At 34.9% G+C, this 26,301-nt stretch overlaps 1 protein-coding gene across 1 annotated transcript in view; it reads right to left on the bottom strand.

The window, feature by feature from the left end:
- The window catches only part of LOC145676830 (bridge-like lipid transfer protein family member 1), a gene marked incomplete at its 3' end in the record, with an annotated part of 144,951 nt that extends 126,434 nt beyond the window's left edge, over window positions 1-18,517 (bottom strand). Inside the window, exons 1-3 of the mRNA XM_081747616.1 lie at window positions 18,349-18,517; window positions 8,129-8,404; window positions 397-540 (exon numbers count right to left, since the gene is read on the bottom strand). Of these exons, the coding sequence (XP_081603742.1) occupies window positions 397-540; window positions 8,129-8,369 (385 nt within the window). The remainder of the gene's footprint in view (window positions 1-396; window positions 541-8,128; window positions 8,405-18,348) is intronic.
- Window positions 18,518-26,301: the final 7,784 nt, after the last annotated feature.

Genomic DNA, 26,301 nt, shown 5'->3' with positions numbered 1-26,301 from the left:
ATTTATTTTACATGATATGCAAGGATTCCCAATTTCTCTGTTATGTGGACAGTACCGTAGAGGAAACAGATAGATGAAGTTTCCATGGGAAGCTTATTTCCTATTTATATCATTATCATCATCTCATTCTTATAATAAATAAAGTTTAGTATAAAACATGTAGTGTTACAATATACAGACATCCACAAACAAATTTACAATTATCAATTTTAAAATCCTAGTGTAGTGCTAGCTAGAACTGTAAAGTTTTTTTTTTTTTTTCTTAACTCCTCAGTGTATAACTGAACAAAAGTTTCTTCAAATAAAGGAAAGGATTTTTGAATGCAATTGTAGATGCAGTAAGTACATAAATATAGAACCGTGCACAAAAGGAGAAGGAAAAAGAGTACTATTCACCTTCCGAAACATCTTTTGGTACATATGATCTCCACCAGCGAAATATAACCCATCCATCTTGGACACGTAGACTATAATCATGAGTGATGTATACAATATCTCGAAACATAATTTTTCCTGACAGAACACTGAATGTAAAGGATCCTGCAGAAAAGAAAGAAAAAAAATGACACAAAAGACAAAAGTAGAAAACAAAGAACTTCAATAATCACAAAACATATCTACAATCAGGTAATTACAATAAGTTTAAGAACGATGACTTATGAGAAGTATACAGTACATTCATATTAATTATTTGGAACCATTTGAATTTAATTTTTATTTATTTCTCTTAACTTGAAATATTTTCTCCACCACAGAGACTAATGAACTTACAAGAATTAGTATCGTGAATTTGATTACGTATTCATCAGTACCATTAACTTTTCTGAACTTGACACTGACATATAACAGCAATAATAATAATATCAAGTCTAGATAAAAGTATTGATACTTCATGCTATCGTAAGTAACCACCTAAAAGTTACCAAAACGACATCTTAAGTGGAGTAGTAAAGAGCGTGATGGCTTGAAATCACAATGTTTTAACCGCCCCTATTTGTTTCAAATGGAATGGTGTAAAAATAAGTGTAGGATAACCGTTGTAGGACTACATACAGCTGGTGAGATCGCAAGTAAGCCCGCAGGATATTCAACCTCCTGCAGCCACTTGCGATTACCGGATTGCCCGTGTGTTCGTCTACCGGACCATAGAGATAACGTAAGGATCGTCCAGCAGGATCGTTAATGTGCTGCAAGGGCTTCACACGCCATCAAAAAAATGTGTGCATCGACTGCAATGAAATCCGGTACGGAAGCACAGTGACATGCGAAAGAAATTAGACTGCATCCACAATACATTTGCCAGATACGGCTAAAGGATCTAGGGATCGGGCCTACAAAGGTTTCAAAGGACATTTCTTAACTTCATCTGGGCAGCTAGGGCGGAACAGTTCAGTTGAGTTGATTTTCAGTTTAACGTTCCTTTCAGCAGCGAGGCTATACGAGACGTGGACGTACTGATTAACGTGGAATCCGAACCACATGAGCTCCCGCCGGGAATCGAACAAGGGCGGAACAGTGTCACAAAGCATAGCAGCTTCAGCGGTTAACAGATGATTCGCACCACATCTTCTTCACGGACAAAAAGATCATCACTAAGGAGCGTTGAACACTCGTTCAAGGAAGTCGTTGTGATTGTTTCCAAACTGCAACGAGCGCAACATTCCGCCGCTGTAATGGTGTGGTGAGATTTCATTTCATGAAGCCACAAAGCTCCAGTTCTGTGAAACTGAAGTAAAAACGCGTGCTGTGAATTACCACTCTGATACTCTGACATCTGTAGTTATACTCTCTTTACCAATACCCACTAGGTCTTCCAACAGGATTCAGCTCCCACCGATAAGGCAAAGCCGACTCAGACGTGGCTCCAACAAGCAGGCAGACGAATGAAGGGCTGGTAGTCCCGACCTTAACACCTAGAATTACGACATGTGGAACTGATGTCAGAATGCTAATGTAATACTCGAGGCCAGACCTTGATACTGCGTCCCTAAAACGTACCCTTGGACGAGTAATAACACGCTTTCCTTTGGAATTGGTGCACGCTGCCATTGACGAGTAGCCAACGCGTTTACGGTACTGTAAATTGCCTGCAGGAGATATTTGAAATAGCTTGCACCTGTTAGTTGTGCAACCAATAACTCTCTGAATAGAACATATTACGCTCACACTTGTTTGCATACCACCTATCGATGTGTGTGTCAAATTTTTTATCTAGATTAAGTAATAAAATTAGTGATTATGTTATTATTATTTAACAAATGTAAATTTTGATGCAATTGTACACCACAGTAAACATTGACGAACAAAAAATTTAGAAGACTGTGATTTGTAATTTCTTTCTCATTTAATTATGAGAGCATATTTTAAATTTTCTAAAAATACAACCAATTTTCTCTTATGCATTTTCATAGTTGATTAGATTGAAATAACTGGATCGGATTGAACGTCCCATTTCATAACTAAGGCTATATGAGACGGGACCTGCTGTTACGGCAGGATCAGAACCACCACTCGGATAGGCAAAGTCCCTACTGAAACTCAACCCAGAATCACGTACACAGAAAGCGTGTACGTTAGCCTGTCAACCATAATCGTTCAACAAATACTCATGTACACTGACACTTCATGATTCAGTCGAAGACGGAATGTGTCGAGGTCTCCTCTCCCCACTGGAAATGAACGTAGATGAATCTCGTAAGTTTTACAATTAATAGAAACAGTGACCACGGGCAGCAATCTAGCTGTGGTAGCATGGAACGTGAACAAGAATGAACAGGATAACAACAAACACGGATTAGAGATAAGTAAGTTGGAGAGTTCATTTTCTAAGTGGCCGAACCTTTATGATATACGTCAGGTAACCATACTAAAGAATATTGGAGCCCAACAATATTACAAGAATAAAACCACCAGCAATTGACAAGGATAACAATACTTGACGAAGGAAGGTAATGTCTAATTATTTACTAATTCGACGTTACTGCTTCTCAATCCATTAGCAATTACACTATTTACTGTACAGTGAATTCTACAGAGCTCGTAGTCATTCACCAGCGCATACTTTTAGCAAACTATTATCAAGTAGTGAACCACGTGAACCAACATCTGAACCAAGGAGAGAACTGTAGAGAATCAGATAGGTCAGAAAAGATACAAAGTGACGGAGGAAGGAAATTGTGAGGTTCAAAGGATGAGATGACACCATATTTGTGATTGAATAAGAAGACCGTTGTGAAGATTGTGTTTAAATAAATAAATAAATAAAAATCACGAAATGAAATCACCAAATTAAAAGACGACAAAGACAAGCGTATGAGTTTAGGGGGGTACTTGCATTTCTTACAGTGAAACGGTAATTTTAGTAGTATTATAAAAAAAAAAAAAAAAAAAAAAATCCATTAAGAATGTTGGAAAGTCGTAATGAGAGACTGCCAGTTAACAGTAAGGTTAAACTTTAAAACAAAGAAATATAAGAAGTAACAGAGCAAGGAAAGTATTTTTTGAGTTTACCGATTGCTCTTTAAGCCAGTTACATTATAAGAAAAGTTTGACATTTAACATGTTTATTAGAACTTAATTATAAGATGGGTACAGAAGAACAAGGCTAGTAATATTCGAATTATTATTATTATAGTTATTATTATTATTCAAGAAATTATTTGCTTAGTTGCTTAAGTAACTGGACTATGCTGTGGCTGCGGGGTAAGAACAAAGATCCGAATTTTGGGTAGAAGCAAGGCTCAAAAGTGTATAATTATTCTAATAGAGTGAATGGAATACATATTATCAATAAAATTAGTACAAACATTTTCCCTGAGAAAAACTACATCCAATATTTCGGCAACCTTATCGAGTTTTCATTATTAAGAACCATAGAAGCTTATAACATATTCAGCAAGGATATCTTAAAGTTTTATCTTTAATTCCTTATTTTTAACCTAGTAACCTCTTTAGATAATTCCTCTTATTTTTGTGGAACTACTCTGAGTATATTAATTTTTTTATATGAATTAAGCTTAGTGAAAGTGCATTTATCATTAAAGAATATACCTAATACATTTTTTTTTCTTTTGCATGTAAATAGAAGTGTTTTGTTCAGTTCTTCACATTTTGTTTGGCCTCTGTCCTATGAATCAACGAATTCAAACTATTATAAAGCTGCCATATCCTTTATCCATATGTATCTGTGATGAATTATCCTCGAAACGTGTACATGGAAAATTCGGTGTAACCACAAAATTTATAATTTAATAAATTATTGATTATATTTTACACAGTTTTATCAAGAAATAGATGTGAAATCAAAATTCAACTATTTAACTTTGGTTGATGTAATTTGAGATGATGGTATCCCATTCTCTTTTTCAGTGTTTAATTTTGGACTTTTTGTTCTACTGAAAAATGCTTTGAAAGCACTCGTTGAGCCTTAGATATTGTCGACAGGCGCGAACAGAGAAACAACAATAAAAGTGACAAACAAAAGAACAAATGGGTTTCCTTTCTATTATTCCCCAGTTTATCATATAGACTCCGGAAAATAGCTTTAAAACATAATTTAAAAGACAGCTTGAAACCACCAATTAATTTGAAACGACCTCTTAGTCAATACAAAAGCTATTTTTTGATAAAAAAAATCTTTAAGCAGAATATATAAAATACCTTGTTTCTGATTAGATATTTACATAGGTGTGACAAAAAGGAATTTCGACACCAGAATAAAAATACATTTTAGGAACCCCACGAGGATAAAGAAGCTATCACAGAGTTATCTAAGTACTTGCAGGAAACTTAACATACATTAGAAGATTTCAAGGTTTTACGGAAGGCCAAAACATCACTGATAGGAATTTTTTGAAGCATTTTTCATGACAAGAAAAAAAAAAATAATAAACAGCGAAAAGGGAAATCTGGATAGCAGGGTTGGCAAAAACCATGGTTTTTATTTTTTTAAAAAACACAAAAAACGTTTTTTTTTTTTTTTGGTTTAAACCAGGTTTTTTTTGGTTTAAATAATTTGCTCTATATATTCATATCATATATGGACAGAAATAAGTTTGTTTTGCCTTGATGTTATTATGCAACAGCCGGGTTATGCTGGAAGGGGTCACATAAGCTTAAAGCGGAATAAAAACCGCTTCTCAAGTTACATCCGAGAGAAATTGTCCTCCATTTGAACTCGGAACCAGGACTAATTGGCCACAAATGCGATACGTCTGCCGACTCACTCACAAATGAATCCTAATAAAAATACGTTGTTCTGATCTTTAAATGCTTCTTAATATAACTGCCAAGAGTCATTTCAGAAGGACAAAAAGATAAATAGTTGCACAAGTGAAACCATTATACAGAATTACATATGGACAATTTCAAAGTACTACGGAGTACAGAAGAACTAATTTAGTTCAAGTTAGTTAACAACGACTTTTAATGGTCCAAATTAAAGAAATACAATGACTAAATTTGCATTTCAGTAAGAAAAGTGAATAAAGATACGAATTATTTTAGTCCACTTTGGCTCAGACTCATTTATACATAAATAGACACCAAAGATACTTCTCATTTCACTAAATGCCACTCGTGGGGTCTCTATGACCCCCCTCACACACAAAAAAAAAATACGGCATTTCGATGTATCTTATCAATAGTAAACATTGAAACGAAACAATATTTAGACTTTTTCTTTGATTGCAATTACATAACAATAATAATATCTGCAAAAAAAAAAAAAAAAATCACAAAATAAACATTTATAAACTTATAAAAAAAAAGTTGCTTTTGTAGTATAATCTTTTTGAGTAATGAATGAGGAATTTAGGTCTGAATATAATACAAATAATATACGGGAGTGAAACATGATAACCTACAAATGTGTGTTCATCAAGATTTTACAAACACTTACACTTTTACGAACATTTTTCGTTTTTTGGTTTAAACCAGTTGGTTTTTTTTAGGAACCTGCTGGATAGGAAATAAAATGCCATCATTTCATATTAAATCAACAAAAATTAAACAGCTACATTTTGGTTTCACATTTTATTTATTGATAAAATTGTGTAAACTATAATCAATGATTTATTAAATTATAAATTTCCTGGTTATATCAAATTTTTCATGTACAAGTTTCGAGGCATTCTGACTCCTATTAAAATTAATAATCGTCAATGTATAGGGATAAAGAATATGGCCACATCATAGTAGTTTAAATTCCATAGCTCATAAGGTGGAAGACCGGGATTTCATACTCAAAATATTTCATTTACCTGCGAAAGAAAATAAAATTGTAATAGGTATATTCTATTGATGTTAAGTGCTTGCACTAAGCTTAATTATTTTAAGTGGGATTATTTACTTAGGGTAGCTCCTCCGCTACCTAGCCCAAAAGTCAGCTATTTAAAGAAGTTACCAGGTTAAAAAATAAGATACGTTTTTTAAAAGAAAATTGATGATACTTATTGGAGACCGAAGTTTAAACATGTGAAAAGCTCTTTGATGAATACGTTGTAAGTCTCTACGGTCCTTGATAATAGAAACTCGATAAAGTTTCCGAAATCTTGAATGTTATTTTCTCAGGAATTCAAAAGTTTTATACTAATTCGAAGATGTTTAATATCTTAAATGCAGAGATAATGTGAAGTATGTTTTACTTAAAGATACTATATGATAGATATTGAAAAACGAAAAGAATGTCTTATCTTTGCATCCAGTTAAGACTTCTTAATATACCATTTCAACACTCGTTCATGTCGTCTTTGGTAATCCATATCTCGATACATGCAAAATTCTTAAAAGGATCTTCTGCGACTTGAAGGCGTTAATGAGATGTGAATCATCGAAAAAACAAACAAACTAAGTATACAAAAGAGCTGAAAAGTGGTTAAGCACAAAAAGCAATTCTTAATTTCTTTGGTGTATATCCAGGTGGTTCTCCACATTGTTTTGAGTGACTGACCCCAAGTGCAAACAATTTTCAATAACAAAATTAAGAGCAGAGATTGATGATAATTCTTCTATATATTTTATGCATTTAAAAAAATTATACAACAGTAAGTTTTAAGTAGACACAAAGGTAGTAGATACTTTTCGAAGTATCTATCTTTACTAGTTGAAATGAAGAAATAAATAAAACCGAAGTGGATTTTTTCAGTTTTACGTCCAACGCTTATGTCGTGTAGGCTAAAGGAGACTGTGATGATGAGAAATGAATGAAATGGTGGAATGAAGAAAATGAGAGGAAATGGGAGAACCCCCCAAAAAATCAACGCACATGGAGTTTGTCCACCGCAAAGCCTACTTGGCGCGAACTGGGACCAAACTGGGAATCCCACGCACCAGAGGTGAACGCTCTCCCACTAAGAAACCGTAGCCCTCGAATAAATAAATAAATAAATAAATAGTCAAATAATTCCACTGGTAAACAATCGATATCAAATTATTTGGTTCCATCTGTCTAACAAAAATATTACTACTACTAACATTAGAGCCTCTCTTGATGTGTCACAGATTGCTATAGATTATTCTTATCTCTTTATGCCAGTCATATTTCCTTGTAACGACGAGTGATATCTGAAAGATAACTCAAACTCGCATTGTGCACATTGTTCCCGTCCTGAACAATTGACGTCCTTTTTCAACAAAGAGGCTGCATGTTATGTGAAACTACAGCTTGACGTAGAATCCAACCACATTAAGCTTCAACTGAGAATGCAGGAGGTGTCGCTTTGTTTCATGATTAGAGTGATTTCCAGGTATTCTCTTGACTTCCGCAACTGTCAAAATGCAACGTTATTGAGAATTTTAAGGACTTTATTAACTGTTCTTAGCACAACTATGTAACTACATCAGTACATCAAACACAACCACATTATGACCAGTAGTGCATGCGCTTGAATGAAAGCACCACAATGACTATTGAAATCTCGCGAAATTCATGTCATTCGAAGAAGATGGTGAAAGAATAAGTTATATGCTACTAAGGGAATTGTGCTAAATATTATAACATGCAAGTTTAAGTGATGAAGAATTTCGAACATTTTAGCATATTGGGCCCTGGAAGCGTTAGCACTTAACTGATGGTCTAACATTAAAATATTTATAATTTCTACCTTTTAATATACACTAAACTCCTTACCTACTTTGACATAGCCTTGTTTCACAAAACGGTTGAGTAGTTTCGTAAGGAAATACCCTACAACACGGGAGTTGTAATAAGTAATGTAAATAACCCATACTATGGCTGTCACTAACGAACAGAGCAATACTGCAAAATTTCCATCGAAAGTAAATTCATCCAGTCCATTTTTACTGAAGTTCCAATGTTCTGCCCCCGACTGATTCCCTTCAGCATCTATAAAGACAGACAGGGCGACCATGTTGCTCCGTGTGTTAATCAACTCCTCTCATCCACCTAATAAAAGATTATAAATTTATGATATATTACACTATAAAATAGTCCAACAGCAAATAGCTAGAGATACATTACTTATAGCACATAATATCTACTAAATTATAATACTGAAATTATCAACATATACATATATACGCATAAAACACAATAGCAATGAAGAACAAACACACAAAAAAAAAAAATGATACATAATGCATACGATCTGATCTTAAGTTATAGAGTATCGAACCATAAGTATGTAATTAATTATTATACTGAATTGAAAGCTGAAAGATAAAAGCATAAAATAAATGCCGCTACTTGGTTTACACTTGCAAGAAGGGTGGTTGTGATTCGACCCAGAATTGAACATGGGATGCCTTGATTAAAAGGTGAAAAAGAGATGAAACTAATGCAGGTGGTTCGATATGTGGAAACGTCATCATGAAGTTCACACGATTTAAAGCAATTTTCGTCTTTTTTCCTTTAAAAAAAAAGAAAAGAAATGAAACCAACTGGTTTAAACCAGCCAATCCTGCTTAATGGCGCTTGAAAATTAAAATTTTCAATTAGTGCGTAAATAGTAAAAAGAACTTTAACAGTTTAAGCTTAAAATCAGAAAAGTCTTTAAACATACGAAAGAAGAAATTGATGAATCTAACTGTCCGAATAGTACTACGGATTTGTCCCCACTACAAAGTTATCACCTACATAGCCAGATAAGTCAAAGACATTCCAAAGTTGCAAAAAGGCACTTTGTTAGTGCAAATGGTACATACGAAGCAAATTGTGAAGCTAATAGTATTAGACTGGTTTCTGTATCATTAGAACCTTATAGTCTACTGAATATCAGTTAGGTAATTTCTCGCTGATATCTCCTAAACGCCACTGAAGAGGACGTTAAAACATGAACTGGTAGACCAACATGTCCGGGAAATCGCTCGGATTAACAGTAACAAGTCAGGATAACTAGTTCTTACTGAGTCACATTCTTGCTTTCAGTTTACCTACGCTCCCGGAATTCGTGAAGGATGGACATAATCGACTGAAAGTTATATTCTACATTCCTAGTACTCTTCGCTATTTTAAATGTTGGCATTTCAGGCACACCAGTACTTCTTCTAATGTGACGCCAGTTTTTATGTGAATTATGTCCTGGGAAGTCATGGTGCGAATCTCTACAGTGTTCAAGCCCTTATGTGTCAAATGTAAGGGTGATCATTCCGTTTGGTCTACGGACTGCCCAGCCTTTCAAACAGAAAACTGTTAGCGTACGTGTCTTTGGCGTAGAAGATCCGGGTTCGATTTCCGATGGGAGCTCATGTAATTCGGATCCCATGTTAAAGCTGTAGGTCCACGTCTAATATAGCCTCGCAGCTGAAAGCGACGCTAAACTTAAATCAATTTAAGTATTCCTGTCTCCGAGCTCTGAAATTGCTTTGAGTACTTTTCCAGCGCACTCGAGTACTGATCGTATAGTTTTGTTACGATCATATCGTAATCTATCGTATTGGATCCAAGTTAGTTTATGGTTGTGTTATTTACACTCATCAGCCTGTTCCTCCCTGTTGAAGTAGTTTGACACTGTACATCACCTGGGACTTTGACTAGCTACTGGTGCCTCACGCACTAACCCTGTAACTAGCCTCTATGTTGAAGCAAATGAATCATTGTTAGCCTATCGTCACGAGAGACTACTTCTTAAATATACAGGCTATGTGCGTTGTATATCTGATTACACTTGCAGCATCCCTTTGCGTGGTGGCCAGACATACAACCAATAGACTTTCTCGGACCAGACGCCCATGGTATTCGTGCTTACGAAAGTTCCGGCACAGACGAATTTGTGTGGTAAGCTTTTTGTTTTGTAGCATGTTTGTGCTGTTCCACTATGGTGGCTGACTCCGCCTATGTTCGACTTTTGGTTGTTGTCATACACCAAACAGCATACGAGTACTCACGAGTTCCAGCAAAAGTTTGGAGCCTTACTTCAATAGTACCCAGATTTTGATGTGATATATACAGATGGTTCAAAAACGAGATGATTCTCTCGGCTGCGCCTTCGTCTCAGTAGAGGAAAGCTCAGAATGTGGTTATGCAACACATGTGGTCAGTATTTACTGCTGAACTAATAGCAATTAAGCTTGTTCCCGATCTTGCGTTTTAGCTTTTGCTGCCTTGTGTACTTACCTGCACCGATTCCCAAAGCTTTACAATAAGCCTACAGAATGTCTTTACAAAACACCTGCTTTTAGTTGTTTTTTACGACCCCAGTTTTATTTTTGATAGTTTTTTTCGTTTGTTTGTTTGTTTTTAATGTCTTATTTTGTCTTTGATCTGAAATACACTTTTAAGATATTCTATTATGAAGTTTTAATATACAGTATATGTTGGTCATTCGCCTTCTCGTGACGGGAACAAATAGCCTCGATGCTGATTCCCCCATTAAACTACAATCATTCATTATAGTAATTTTATATAAATTTCTGAGTTAAACTGCATACATTGATGTACAACGTAATTTAGGATTCAGAATTTAGATTTCTGGGCTTCCGGTATCTATGGCCATGCTAGCCCGCCACATATGAGAGATAACGTCCTTCGACGAACACACTATCCGGGGAAAGAGAAAGAAGAAAGGAGGCCTATATGTTAGGTACCATCCCGGCATTAGTCTGGTGTGAATGAAAAAAAAAACAGGAAAATCTAATTCAGATTGGTTGGCATGAATTCTTACACTTTTTCGACCGCATGCCCCAACGGGAATACGCATAGTTAAATACCAAATTTAAAATTGTAACAGAGGCCAAATTTGGAAAAATATATGAATATTTCGAAGAAAATGTGTTGGGGTAAATTACTGTACAGGCATATCATCCAGAGAATAAACTCATTTTGGGACTTGCTATTTTTCTTTCCTTTTCCTTAAGCTTACGATTAGGTTTGGTTTGGTTGATTTAGCTTTGTTACATTAAAACATAAAAAAAGTTTTAGTAATTTTTCACCTAAACTATTCAAATATATATCTAACCTTTGAATATGCTTATATCCAGTAGCGACGACACGATATGAACACTGTGAGGAAAAATGCAAAAAAGCCGTTAGTAAGGGGACATGTAATAAGGTGGAGTCAAAAAGAACTAGGAGGAGTCCTCTCATTGTCGTCATTGCTTATACTATAGGTTTGCCAGTATTTCTATTTACTTACTGGGTATTAAAACAAGCAGCAGTATTACGTGTACACCATCTGAAGAAGTTTGGTTTGTATGGCCCATCATAAAAATTGTAATTTTACAGTTAAGTGAGTGGATGTATATGACAGAGGATTGGGTAGGATATTAAATTCAACTGTCGAAAGAATTTTTTGCAATGTAGGAAACCAGTATTTCATGTTTAGAAGTACAATGTTACAAGTGTGACCTCATTACAAGAGCTATACTAGGGTTAAAATGAATGAGTATATATGAAAGACGACTGTGTGACAAATTAATTTCCACCGGTGAAATATTTCTGCACAACGTACGAAACCTGTGTTTTATGTCCGCAAGTATAGATTTACAAGACTGAAATTATTACAAATGCTCTAACTAACGTGATTCATTTGCGGTATCAAATGTTTGTTATACTATCCTCGTTTATGTGCATACTACTCGTTGCTGATGCGTCTCTTCTCTACGGATGCACCCCCGCACTTGGCTGCCTGCTGTACAGAATCAGTTATATAGCATTCTCACTTTTAGTGGCCACTTAACACAACTTGGTTTGAGATTTTTGCACACTCGCACAGCGAGTTTTATAGGATATGTCTGGATGCGTATTTATTCTCGTAAGAGGAAGTCCTTGTAATAAATCTGCACTCATGAAACTTCTACCTTAAGAAACCAGGGTTTGCCCAAGTGGGCCCAGCCCGAAAAAACCCGGTGAGTTTTTTCGGGTTGGACCCACCTGGGTTTTTGAGTTTTTTGTTAGTATATTATTGGTACAACTAAGGTGATCACATTGAAAGTGTTTTGGACTTTTCTTGTGCGAATTAGATGTTTTCACGTTAAGGTATACAACATTCAACATAAGACCTCATAAAGTTCTGTTGAATGAATAAAAAAATCATACTTTAGCTTCAGATAATTATAGAATAAATTATGGATTATACTTATAGCCTATTTGACGTAAAATATGCAATTTCATATTTTAGAAAATACTTTCCGTGAATAGTGTGCTTGTCGACTGCGAGGGACGTTATCCCTCATACTTTTGACGGGTTTAAGGCCATAGGTGTTGGTACTACCAGTAAATATTTAAATAAATTAGTAAAACTATTAGTATTATTTCTTATCTTTGATAATAGCACAAGTATTCTTCAGTAAAATTTGGTTTTCCAACAACAATAATTTAGTTTAGTCATTTGTTACTACTCTTCAAATAAGCAATCTGTAGAATCAACACCTGCAATAGCGTAAAAATTCTTGACAAATTTTAGAAGCTTAATGCTCTAAGTTCCGAAAACTATGTAACGCTTATTATTTCAAGTGCTGAATTCAAACTTCCGTACTAGGAGAAGTTTCGATGTACAGTAAATAAAGCTGCATTTTCGAAGAAAGAAAGAAAGAAAAAAAAAATCGTACAGGAAGTGGTCCGGAAATTCCTGCAATTGAACGCACAAACCATCAGAATTGAATACCTCAATAATAAAACTATTTTACGCTGGAAGATATTTAATTTCATTTAAGACATTTGGAAACACTTATTTTATTATTATTATTATTATTATTATTATTACTTTATTATTATCATTTTTTTGTTAATTGTTTTAGATTAATTTTCTGGAAAGAACCGTCTTACAACAAGTGCTCGGAAAATTCCCTTAATTGAACGCACAAACCATCGGAATTGAATACTTCAACAATAAAATCATTTATTTTATGCTGGCAAGACATTTTGAAACATTTATTTTATAAAACGTCAATTATATCTTTGTTTTAAATTAATATATTTGGTGTACATATTTGGCGAACGTCACTGAGGCTCCTGGGATGATCCGATCTACATTTGTTCGTTTGTCTGCCTGTAGGTCACCCACACATACTGCAGGGTACCACTTTCGGTCTTTTAAGTTTAAATTTTCACGATACAAGCACGAGACACATTAAGTGTCCTGTATAGATTTTGGCAGCATAACGTACAATTTCAAAACGGCGGCAATCTTTTTTTTTTTTTAAAAAAAAAATAGCGAGTATCCACGCTACAAAGCGCAATTTTCGGTCTTTAAGTTTAAATTTTCAGGGTACATGCAAGAGAAACACTAAATTTGCTGTATAGATTTTCTCGACGATCTAATGTAAAATTTCAAAACGGCGGCCATTTTTTCAAAACAGCAGTGAACAGAAAATTGTTGCAAGTTGTGACAATGATAATCTTGAAATATAAATCACATTTTAACACTTTTACCCCAAAGACATTGAAATATTTAAAAAAAAATTAAAAAAATAAACCCGAAAAAAACCTTATGGGCCCAGATGGGTTGGGCTTTTTTTTTTAAAAAAAAAAAACGGGTTTTTTCAAACCCTCTAAGAAACTACTTCTAAGGCATGAATTTTCTGACGAAATAATAGCATATTACAGGTAGTGATGTGAGGTGGAAAATTTTCCGCTATATTTTTCCGGAAAATTTTCCGTTCTAACAAATATCAGTAATCAAGTAACAGTTCCTCAGTATTCATAAAATTGATTGAAATCATGTGTAGAAATATTAAAAAGTGAAAGATAGTTTAAAGAATCGGAAAATTTTCATGGCTCAGACAAATTTCAGTACTATGTAGGAACGAGTTAAACAATTTTTCATGAATCGTAATATTTTCTGTCATATTGAAAAATTGAAGAAGTTTTTATGAGTCGGAAAATTTTCATCATTTTGAAGCAAAAAGTAAAACAACTCTTTGTGAATCGGAAAGTTTTATTGCTCTGTAGAAACAAGTGAAAGGAATTTTCATAGATCGGATTTTTTTCATCACGATGTAGAAACAAGTGGAAAAAGCTTTTCATAGGCCGAACAATTTTAAATATTATGTATAGTGATGTTAGGTGGAAAATTTTCCGCTATATTTAAATGCACATAGAGCTACAAAATTGAATTTCTGTAGAGGAAAGTTAGTCAGCAACAAATTATAATTTTCCAATTAGCTTTCTGGAACCGGAAAATTTTCTAATATTTCAAGTTGAGAAGTAAAATTTTTAACAGTGTTTTTCTCTCTCTCTTCCTCTGCGAGCTCCTTCGTTGCTAAGCGGTTAGCATACGCGCCTTTGGCATGGAAAATCTGGCTTCGATTCCCAGCGGGAGCTCATGTAGTTCGGATTCCACGTTAATCAGTTGATCCCGTCTTATATAGTCTCGCTGTTGAAAGAGATGTTAAACTCAAAATCAACTCAACTCAACTCCTCTCTTCCCCCCCTCTCTCTCTGTCTCTGTGTGTGTGTGTATGCAAAGTGTAGAGAACACATCTCGAGCTTGTAGAGTACAAATATCCCATTCAATTATTTAAAATTTCAATTTATTAAAAGTCATGAATATTTTCCGATTCATAAAAACATACTCCAGTTATTCCTACATCGTTGTTTAGCCGTAAAATTTATTGGTATTAAATATTGTCTTAAAAAGTTTCATGAAGTGAAAATCAAACGATTCTTCATTTCAAAAATGTTTCAAAAACTTCAATGCGTTCTTCCCTCATAATCCACCTTTGATCTTACAATGTTAGATTTCGTCAGTTTAATATGCATAAGACGGTTTTCTCATAGCTTTACTACTTTTACAGATTTACATACTGCAACATTTATAAATAAGTAGATATAATATAAACTGTCTACTGTAAATTTTTGACTACCCAAAATTCGAGTCGAGTATTTATTCATACATTCATTTAGAAGAGAAAATGGAATATAACTAATAAGGAAGCTGATTTGTGTAGTTGTTCTTCCAATAAAATAATAAAAGAAACATAAAAAGCAGCACTATTAGCGCCGCGTTCTAAAAGCAACAAGTAATTTCATTTTAATTTACAAAATAAAGAACATATTTCTTATATATATATATATATATATATATATATATATATATATATATATATATATATATATAGTATGTATGTACTTGTTCTATCGAATCGTCATTATTTCTAATACATTTTTATACATAATAATGATAGTTTTAAAATACAAATATCTGTTCTAAGATGTTGATTATACGAAATTCCAATATTGAAATTATGATTTACGAGTGTTAAACAATAAAATCAAAGGATTTCTTCTTATATTGTGCTACAAAAATAATCTTCATAACGAACTTTTATCTAGTTATTTCATTACATAGGCAGGCCTAGACGTGAAGAAATAGTGGAATTTTCTGTTTTTGAAATTGATAAATTTACAAGGGTTTCTTTTCAATTTCTTCTTACATTTTAAATATTGGAATGGGATATTTGTTCTCTACGAACTCCATGTATGTTTCCTGTACTTTAGACACACACACAGAGAGAGAGAGAGAGAGAGAGAGAGAGAGAGAGAAACACTGTATATTTTCACTCCCAACTTGAAATATTAGAAAATTTTCTGGTTTCCAAAAGCTAACTGGAAAATGATCATTTGTTGCTGTCTAACTTTCCTCTACAGGGATTAAATTTTATAGCTGAATGTGCAGTTAAATATAGTGGAAAACTTTCCACCTAACATCACTATACGTAATATCCAAAATTGTCCGGATTATGAAAAGTTTTTTCACTTGTTTCTACATCGTGACCAAAATTTTCCGATTCATGAAAATTCCTTTCACTTGTTTCTACAGAGCAATAAAATTTTTCCCATTCACAAAAAGTTGTTTTATTTTTTGCTTCAAAATGATGAAAATTTTCCGACTCATAGACAGTTTTTCAATTTTTCCATATAAGACAGAAAATATTTCGATTCATGAAAAATTGTTTAACTTGTTCCTAATTAGTACTGAAAATTATCTGAGCCAGGAAAATTTTCAGATTTTTTAAACGATCTTTCACTTTTTAACATTTCTATACATGAATTCAATCAATTTTATGAATACTGAGGAATTGTTACTTGATCACTGATATTTGTTAAGAACGGAAAACTTTCCGGAAAATTATAGAAGAAAATTTTCCACCTCACTCACGGCTAAACAACGATGTAGGAATAAGTGGAGTATGTTTATATGAACCGGAAAATTTTCCGTTTCAAAATTTTCCGGAAAATTTTCATCACTGTACACGACAGACAATTTTTCGATTCATGAAAAATTGTTCCACTTGTTCCTACATAGTACTGAAAATTGTCTGATACATGAACATTTTCAGATTCTTTAAACGATCTTTCACTTTTTAACATTTCTATAAATGAATTCAATCAATTTTATGAATACTGAGGAATTGTTACTTGATCACTAATATTTGTTAAGAACGGAAAATTTTCCGGAAAAATATAGAAGAAAATTTTCCACCTCACATCACGACTTAACAATGATGTAGGAATAAGTGGAGTATGTTTTTATGAATCCGAAAATTTTCCGGAAAATTTTCATCACTATACACGACAGACAATTTTTCGGTTCGTGAAAAATTGTTCCACTTGTTCCTACATAGTTCTGAACATTGTCTGATCCATGAACATTTTTCAGATTCTTTAAACGATCTTTCACTTTTTAACATTTCTATAAATGAATTCAATCAATTTTATGAACACTGAGGAATCGTTACTTGATCACTAATATTTGTTAAGACGGAAAATTTTCCGGAAAAATATAGAAGAAAATTTTACACCTCACATCACGACTTAACAACGATGTAGGAATAAGTGGAGTATGTTTTCACGAATCGGAAAATTTTCATCACTGATTATAGGATATTTATTCCGAAGTTGGGCGTCCACTTTCGCCACGTTTTTTCGCTGTTATCTCCTTTGCACACTTTCTGCATTTTGTTATTAGGTTTATTAATCCGTGCTCTTCACAAACTTTTAGAAAATTTTGCTCGTTATCAATGTATTGCTTCACAAATGTTAAAACTGTTAGTTCATTGCCCTTGTACATTCGCCATGTTGATAACTTAAATGCTCGTTTCTCTTCAACAATGCAACTGTTCGATTACCTTGCGCCAAGTAGTTCCCTCCGCTCGCCGTATAGTCCCATGTTTATAACCGCTTATATATAACAAAGAAACATATTTTTCGAGACTCATATATTATCAAGCACACAAACGTTCAAATTATCCATATCTTTCCTGTAAATTTTAAAAATTTTGCTGGAAACGGACGCCCAACTTTGGAACTTAACCCTATTATAGGATACAACGTAATCATTTTCAGGGCACATCAGTTTGCATGCATATTATCAATCTGTACGCAACTATTTGGGCATGCGCTGGGTTAATAATATTCCAGAACATTTTAGGGAATTATTTAAAGTAAGAGAAGCATTTTTTTTTTTAATTTGACGCATTATTTCTAATCTACACCAATACCTTGAACTAAAGTATTACCAATTTAGTGCAAGGATAAATTTTGAATTAAGCAATAAACCAAGAAACTTACTAGCTTCACTTGTTCTAATAGATTTTTTTTTTTAAATATAAGAGTTTTTTTCACTTTACAACTACTTTATGAAATTATGTTTGTAACCGAACAGAAACATACATAAAATTCGGTTTAGAAATTTACAGTGTGAAGAAAGCTTTACCACATTCTGATATAATGCACAATCTATCAAACCAATTTGAAGACATAAGATCTTGGATTCTAAACTATATAGTGATAAATAATTATTACTTCACTCGTACAAGGGAGATTTCTGCAAAAGAAAACAAATGTGGGCGTATTCGGTTACGGTTAATGTAAACTCGAATACAATACAGATGTTACACTTTTCATACAGTCTGTTTTAAAATACTAAACATCTACAATTATATTCCTACCTCACATCATGTACCACAAGTATTTTTATCAGTCCATTGCTATATCAAAAGTACTTCTAAACACTTTCAATTCCCAACGATGTCATCGATGACATACATATTCGGTTCATGCACGGACACCAACACTGGACACACACTGGACAGTTTAATGCTGGCCAGACCAGGTAACCAGCTGATACTTTTCTCTTAACCTTCTGGATTTTTAGGTGCGAATCTTGGTTCCAGATACAGATATCAAAAGTTATATTATTCATATATGTTTTGTAGTATAGAAATTTTAACGTAAATATTGATTAAAATAACAACGGTTATAAAAGATTGCTGGTGAATATGCACATTCAATTAAAACTTTACAAACATCAACCTGAATTGAAGTGCCATTTACATTTCGATACTTCCAAAATTTTATCGTCTACTTATCACCAGTGTGGGAGTTTGCAGGAAGGATGCCAGAGATTTCTCCCTGGAAAATAAAATTATGCTATCCCAGTTTATGGAAACAAGCTTCAATAAACATACTCCTGAGAGCTCATTCCGTACGAGTTCTTAAAAAATTACGGAGCGTAGCCATTGCCGGATTTACGTATAAGCTAAACAAGCTATAACTTAGGACCCCACTCTCTTGGGTGCCCCAAAAATTGTAAATTTGGATGTATATCCCCAAAATGTGAGAAAAATAATAAATAGAATAAAATCTTTATATAGCAACAGTGCTTCGTGTTGTGTAGACTCCTATAATGTTAATAATGGGGCCCCTTCTGATAGTCTGTTTAACTAAATATCACTAGTTTCTTCATATATGTATATAGGGTGCGTACATTCATCTTGATACTTAAAGGGCCCCACTACCTACAATAGCTTATGGCCCCGCCGACCTAAATCCGAATTTGAGCGTAGCTCAAGGCAGTGATGTAATGCTAATTTTTTAGGTGAGTATACGTTCCATTCCTTGTTACACATACACACACACACATATATATATATATATCTATATATATAAAAGAGAACGCACAAATCCTTTGTGAACTCATCACGCTAATACGGCTGAACCAATTTCTTTCATTTTTGGGGGGTTATTAGGATTTGGACCCTAGATGGTTTTTATCATATCACTTTAATTTTTAATTACCAGTGTCTTGAGATAATTGACCATTCAAGTGTTCATACGTACAAATCCTTTGTTATTAGTTCATCATAGGTAAAAATAAACGTATTTATATGCAACCCGCATGACCATGTGACTCGGCGGGTTAACATAAATGACAGGCGCTATAATTTTAACATTTACTGCAATTTGAAAGCGAAAAAGTAAAAATTATCTAAGTAACAAAGTTTATTGCGTTCCGGGGTGACCGCAGCGAAGCGGGGTGAACGCTGCTAGTATATATATATATATATATATATATATATACAGGGGCGGATCCAGGATATGATCAAGGGAAGGGCTAAACCATATTTTGCCGTTTTATCCAGTGTAAAGCAGGATCGAAGCCCATTTTATCCAGTGTATACCTGAGAGTAAAGGGGGGGCTATAGCCCCTATAGCTCTCCCCTTGCCTATAGCTCTCCCCTTGGATCCGCCACTGTATATATATATATTCATAATTACTATTACAGCGCTTGGGGGTTGAAAGTAGACAGGAAAACATGCCAAAAAAAATGACACCAAAGTCGAAAGCTACATTAAAAGCGCAAAGACTAATAGTGTTAGAAGCAGTATGGTGAATTTCAGAGGAAACCTGGCTTCATGTTGCGAAAAATGCCACATTTCCAAGATGTTCGCAAAATTACTCAAGATTCATTAAAGTTTGTCCCCACAATAAATTAGTCAAGAAGGTGTGAAAAAGCCTTTGCAGACCACACCACCAGCAAATGTCATAATGGTACCTACTTGCAGGCCCACAGTAATCCCCCAAATCTCCTTCCAATGCCTTTAACGAAGGATGTTATTCCTCTGACTTCTTCATCAAGCTGGAGATGCCATAACAACCTTCATAATTCTAGTAAGTCTTCTCGAGCTATCAGCCAGGTGAAGATATTGACATCCGACGTCGACATCCGTTTCGAATGTAGTCATTGCATTCACCTGCAAGGATGAAGAGACCGGAGTCAAGTAAAGTCTGTTTTCCTCCTAGCCTTTAAACGGCTACCTTGTCGAATGTGTATATTTTCTGTTGATGTGTTTATTGAGGTCAGAATGTTCTGGGAGTTAAGATGTATTTTATTTTGTGTAGATACAATTTTATACTGTAGGCAGGCTTAATCATCTTAGGTAGTTCTGGATCATATTCGTAAGACCATCGAGATTGAACGCCCATACACACGGAGAACAGGCAAAGCCCAATACGGATTCTTGGGCTAAAATCAAAAATCCCTATATATGGCATATGTTGGAGTTTTTGTTGTTTCAGCATAGCTGTTGATAGAGTTTGGGGAATCTTAGTTAAGTGAAAATGAAGCCTCCGGTGATATCTTTTTATCATAAGAAGGTACTCTGTCAGGTGTGGTTAATGTCCTCTCAGGCGATAACTGTAGTGGTCTAGGTTGTTTTTAGGGAGGGCCTTCTGATGTGGTTCCTCTTGGTTGTCTATGGTATGAGATTTCTTCTCCTAGTACTTCGTGCAATCTTCATGTTTCTTGGTGAATGTTTCTCGATGGCTTATCTTCCAGTATGAGGGGAAGGTTATACTGTGTGTGATTTGTATATGTAACTCCTTGGTATAACACCGCTAAGTATCTGGAGTTGCGAGGTTGGATATGTGTGTGTTCTTGTGTGCAATTCAGATAAGTTTATCCTACTTGCACTCCGACTGTCAGCAATACCTGTGCATACATGAGTGCCTACTCTGTGCCCGGTCACACAAGAGGGACAAGAGTGCAAATAGTTTAAACTCCTCCTTTCGGTTTGTCAAACTTCAACACTGTCGAGGAGGAAAGAAATACGTTGGCTCTTGGCTCTAAAAAGAGCCGGATAAGTACTGTTCTTAGAAGAACAGAACGATCCTTTGTTCGAGTCTAAGTCTGGTCTTAGCCCGTAAGTACTATGCGGAGTCTGTCGCCGTAACTTCCCCTTCTACCGCCTCTCTAAATTGTCGCTTCCCCTACCTTCTTGGTTATATTGAGTGTATATGCAAAAATTAACAACGTGTCGGTAGATTTTCCGCAATATATTGTTCGGAGTCTGACAGACTCCGCGTAGTAGTAATGTGACAAAAAGCATGCGTAGTACTTAAGGGTTAATAAAGATTGGTAAAGCCTGTAGTCTTAGTCATATAAGCTAACCAAACGTTGGTAATTCACATTGGTTGTTGACTCTAAAAAGAGCGGATAAGTACTGCTCTTAGAAAAACAAAACGATGCTTGTCAAACGTCAGCACTTTCGGGGAGGGAGGAAATACGTTACTCTTGGCTCTAAAAAGAGCCGGATAAGTACTGTTCTTAGAAGAACAGAATGATTCTCTGTTCGAATCTAAGTCTGGTCTTAATACAGACCGGCAAAGCCTGTAGTCTTAGTCATATAACCTAACCGGACGTTGGTAGTTAACACTGTACTTAGCGCGAAGTATCTGTCCACTACCTGTTCCAATAACTCATATTGGTCCTGTGCAGTGTTGTTCAAATTTCGCACCGACTGTGCTTGCCTCTCTTAATTTGTGTGGAGTTGCATTCGCTTGAATTCTGATGATGTGTGAAACCGGAGATGTGGGCATATATATATATATATGGTGCTATTTAGAGGCGGAGCTATGAATAGAGGCTTGTGATTGGCTGGGGGAAATACTGGCCTCTGGTTGGTTCAGGGATGCTGACTCCTGATTGGCTATTGTTGTGGCTACGAGAAATGTATTTGTTGAATATCCTTTTCCGAAAAGGACCGTCCAGATAAGGCTGAGTTAAAACCCATTGTCTCTATTGAGACTATTCCTTTCACGTGAGATGGCTATGACTTTCTTTATTATTCTGTCCCAAAAATTGCTGCACTTGACTACTATGGTGGTATTTGTAAAATCAATTCTGTGTCCAAGTTGACACAATCCTGACTTTTCGATATAAAGATCCGTTGTGTCAACTTCCTATGTACGGAATATGAAATAAATAAATAAATTGCTGGCAAGTTAACATGTTCTTTGAATTTTTTCACTATTTCTTGATGTCTTTGCTTTTACATTTTCATCAACGAAATTTACAAAGGCATTCTCTCTTTTCCTTTTTAACCAATTTTCTAGCACCTTTCTGGACATGTTCAAATTGCAAAGCAAGTCTTAATTCGTCAACCCACAAAGAAAGTTTAAACACTACTAAGCAAATATTTTCGATGTGACAATTGCACTGAAATGAACAAAGATTGCTGTAACATTCTAATAAGCTCCAAATCTTTCCTGACTTTTGTTTTCTACCCCTTCCTTTGAACAAATTTTCTTCACATACCTTTTATCTGAATGAAACAGAAACAGCAATGAAAATGTTTGTTTTTACATTCTTTTGCTCAGTAGGTTGCGAGAAAACTACTACTACAGTACTAGCTGCTGAGTATTCATAGAAATCAATTGCCGCTTTCTTTGATGTCAATTGCGGCTACTAATGAACATTACTAATCCAAGGTTCTCTGTTGTAGTTGATGGTATTGGGAACGACGGTGTTTCCTTCAAACTAGACCAACGATAAGTGACATGTGTTGTTATTTTTGTGGAGGTCAAAGATTTGTTATCGCAAATATATTAATTTAATTTCCTCTTAACCCTTGAACCAAAATAAAGACCACATTTTTTCGGAACCTCCTTCTGCGATTAGAAAGGAGCTGGTTTCATCCTCTATTGCCTCGCTCAAATTGTATCCAATTGACAGACTATGAATTTGTATCGAAGAGGACGTGAAAACTGTTGTCATTCCAATGTCAAGACAAAACAAGATTTCAATGTCACTACATGAATATAGTCCCTACTCCTCACCCTCAAGTCTATCTCCCACTGATCTTTAGAAACGAAAGAGTTCTACACTGATTTTGAGGGAAAGCACATCTAACATCTTGAAGGAAAACCACTGCAGGTTCAGAGTGCTGTTCTCTATTATAGAAGGGATTCTCGGAAAACTCGATTCCTACACCCCGAAAATGCAAACATTTTAAAAGAATTTAGACATCGTCCGAGGCAACAGCCTTACAACCAGCTGTTTAGTGAGATTTTTTGTTTTGAAATACAGTACATGAAAAGCAGTTGTTGTTTGTTCCAATGAAGTGAGTATACTATGGATGAAATATAGCGTATACCCGCGTACTTCCTAAATTTTAGGTGGCTATACGATAGTTTCCCAAAATTAGAGGTGGGTATACGCCGTATACCTGCGTATACCCTCCATTACATCCCTGGCTCAAGGTAAACTAACGCATAGCATGCAAACTACGTATATCATCGAAAAAATATATATTTTCCATCCCAAAATATGTTTGACAACATTGCATGCCCCCAAGAGTAAGGCTTCAGAAGAAACTGCAAGACATGTGACATATTGGTTATAGCTTTCCGTATTTGCGTTTCAGCTAGGCTACATAAGCGAGCTGTATGTATCTCTCCCTTTCTGTCCCTGACTATGGCTGCGAAAATGCTTGTTTTCCGTGTTTTGCAAAGATCTGTCATATTGAATGATCAAAGGACCAGCTTCTTCAAGTGGTTATAAAGACGTTAATACAAAATAGCATATCTAGTTAACGAATTATATGAAGTAAAAAAGCTGCTCTTTTCTCGTATGATTGATTTCAGTTTAGCGTTCCTTTCAGCAACAAGACTATATGAGACGTGGATCTAAAGTTTAACATGGAATTTGAATCACACGAGCTCCTACCAGGAATCGAACTTGAGTTTCCAACACCAAAGGCGCGTACGCTAACCGCTTAGCCACGAGGGAGTTCTTGTATGATTGAAGAGGTGGATGTGTTCGAGCTTTGCTTCTTGATAATTCTGTATACAGTGCTCGTTGAAAACTGTGATTTACTTTCCCCTAAATTGCCTCTCTTTTTATTAACATAAGGCGAATATTGATATTAACCAAAGTTAGTTAATTGACTACTAGTTAGTCAACCGGAATGTATGTCATTTGTTTCCTTTGCACTATGTCTGGAGGCACAATGGCTCAGTGGTAGAGTACTTCCCTCTAGTGCGTGGGATCTCTGGTTCGATTCTCGACCAAGTGAGTTTGTGGCAGACAACCGTGGGTTTGTTCGGGGTACTCCCATTTCCTCCCATATTTCATTCCACCAATTCTTCCATCATCACTCACTTGCCATAATCATCCGTCTCCCATATCCTAAAAGACACAGTAAATGTGGGATGTTAAACTAAAAGATTTCATTTCTTTCTTTTATTTTTAATTTCCAGGCAACAAGTTATGTTCGGACTTCACTACAAATTATACGTCTATGTCTCATGGATTAAATAGATAAATGCTATTCGTCGGTTTCTGATGACTTGAAATCTTTTAAACTTACAATTTAACTGAAAAGATTAACATTATGCATAACAGATAAATTTCATGGCAGCAAGGGATGAATTTGAAAAATAAAACACGGATGTAATGTCAACAATGTAAACCGAGAAGTATTTTCAGAACAGTAAAGCTGATCTGCGATCTTATGTGTAGATATTCTTCTATGTGCGTTCGCTACGGATAATTGTAATAAAGTTATTATTAAAGGCCATTAGTCAGTAGTTCTTTCAGAAAAAATGTTCCGGGAGGCACACGTAGTATTCCTGGGGGGTATTTCTGGTACTATTTTATTATTATATAGACGTATTATTTTGGTATCGTCCGGGGATCACTCTTAGAGCTCCGGGGGACAGTTGCCCCAAAAATGTCTGGAAGAAACACTGCATGAAGTAGACCTAGAAATTCATTTAATGCATTCTAGAAACCCAGTAATGTGCTCACCACATATCACTCAGCTGAAAGTACTTGGTAGACCATAGTTCGGGGCTGTAATATCGGAGAATTATTATTAATATTAGTAGTAGTAGTAGCAGTAGTAGTAGAATTAATAAATGAGAACAGGGTGATGGTTTTACGAATTGGATGCTGAAAAAGGACCCTAAACTTCAAATCAACGAATCTAATAATGACCTTCCCACAGGAAGTCAAATCTAGGAGCATGCGCACATAAAGCATGGGCTCCAAATTGCCAGATACACATGCGTTTTCGTACCAATTTCGTTAGGAATGTTGGTCATTAAGATTACGAATGTGTGAAACCTTTCAAGTAATATATTAAATAAAAGGTTCGTGGACATAAGCTCACCGGCAAAAAGCTCACCGGACATAAGCTCACCACTAATAATATAATTGTATTATAAGATAATTAATGCAATAAAGAATACAATAATGTTAACTAATTACATAGGTTAGCTAATTTAATTGCAAAGGAAAAGAAACCTGAACAAAATAAATAAGCAATGGAAAAATGGTGAACGGAAAATATGACAAAAATAAAACTAGACTTTGAATATTAACATGAAGTAGATTTTGAATATTAAAATGTAATAAATTGAAAACAGATTTGGAGAAACAAAAGGATACTAGTTTCTTTTACTGAAGAAAGCAATCCAACACCCTCCCTTGTGTTGAAACTTTTGGTGCAGGAAATTTTGCAGCACAGAAATATCGGTAAACGAAATTTTGGTGAAAGGGTATATCCTTATTATTTTTTTCACTATGGCTGACAGTATCTGAGATATATTTCATTTTGCTTTAGAAAAACGTATGATGTGTATGAAGAGGTATTAAAATCCAGACTTTGACTAGTAGTAGGGATAATTCAATAGAAAATAGAGCTACTAATGCTATATATCAGTTGCCAGATATCAGAATAAAATAATTAGGATGTTGCAAGGTTTAATGTGTTAAACGTTGGCGGGCTTTGAGGAACTTGTAATAAAATGCTCCGGATATTTAAATATTGGCTTTGAC

Source organism: Thermobia domestica, unplaced genomic scaffold (genome assembly GCF_964235325.1).
Source record: "Thermobia domestica unplaced genomic scaffold, izTheDome1.hap1.1 HAP1_SCAFFOLD_403, whole genome shotgun sequence".
Classification (NCBI taxonomy): domain Eukaryota; kingdom Metazoa; phylum Arthropoda; class Insecta; order Zygentoma; family Lepismatidae; genus Thermobia; species Thermobia domestica.
The sequence above is the reverse complement of the archived record's forward strand: the minus strand, read 5'-3'. Positions and strand labels throughout refer to the sequence as shown.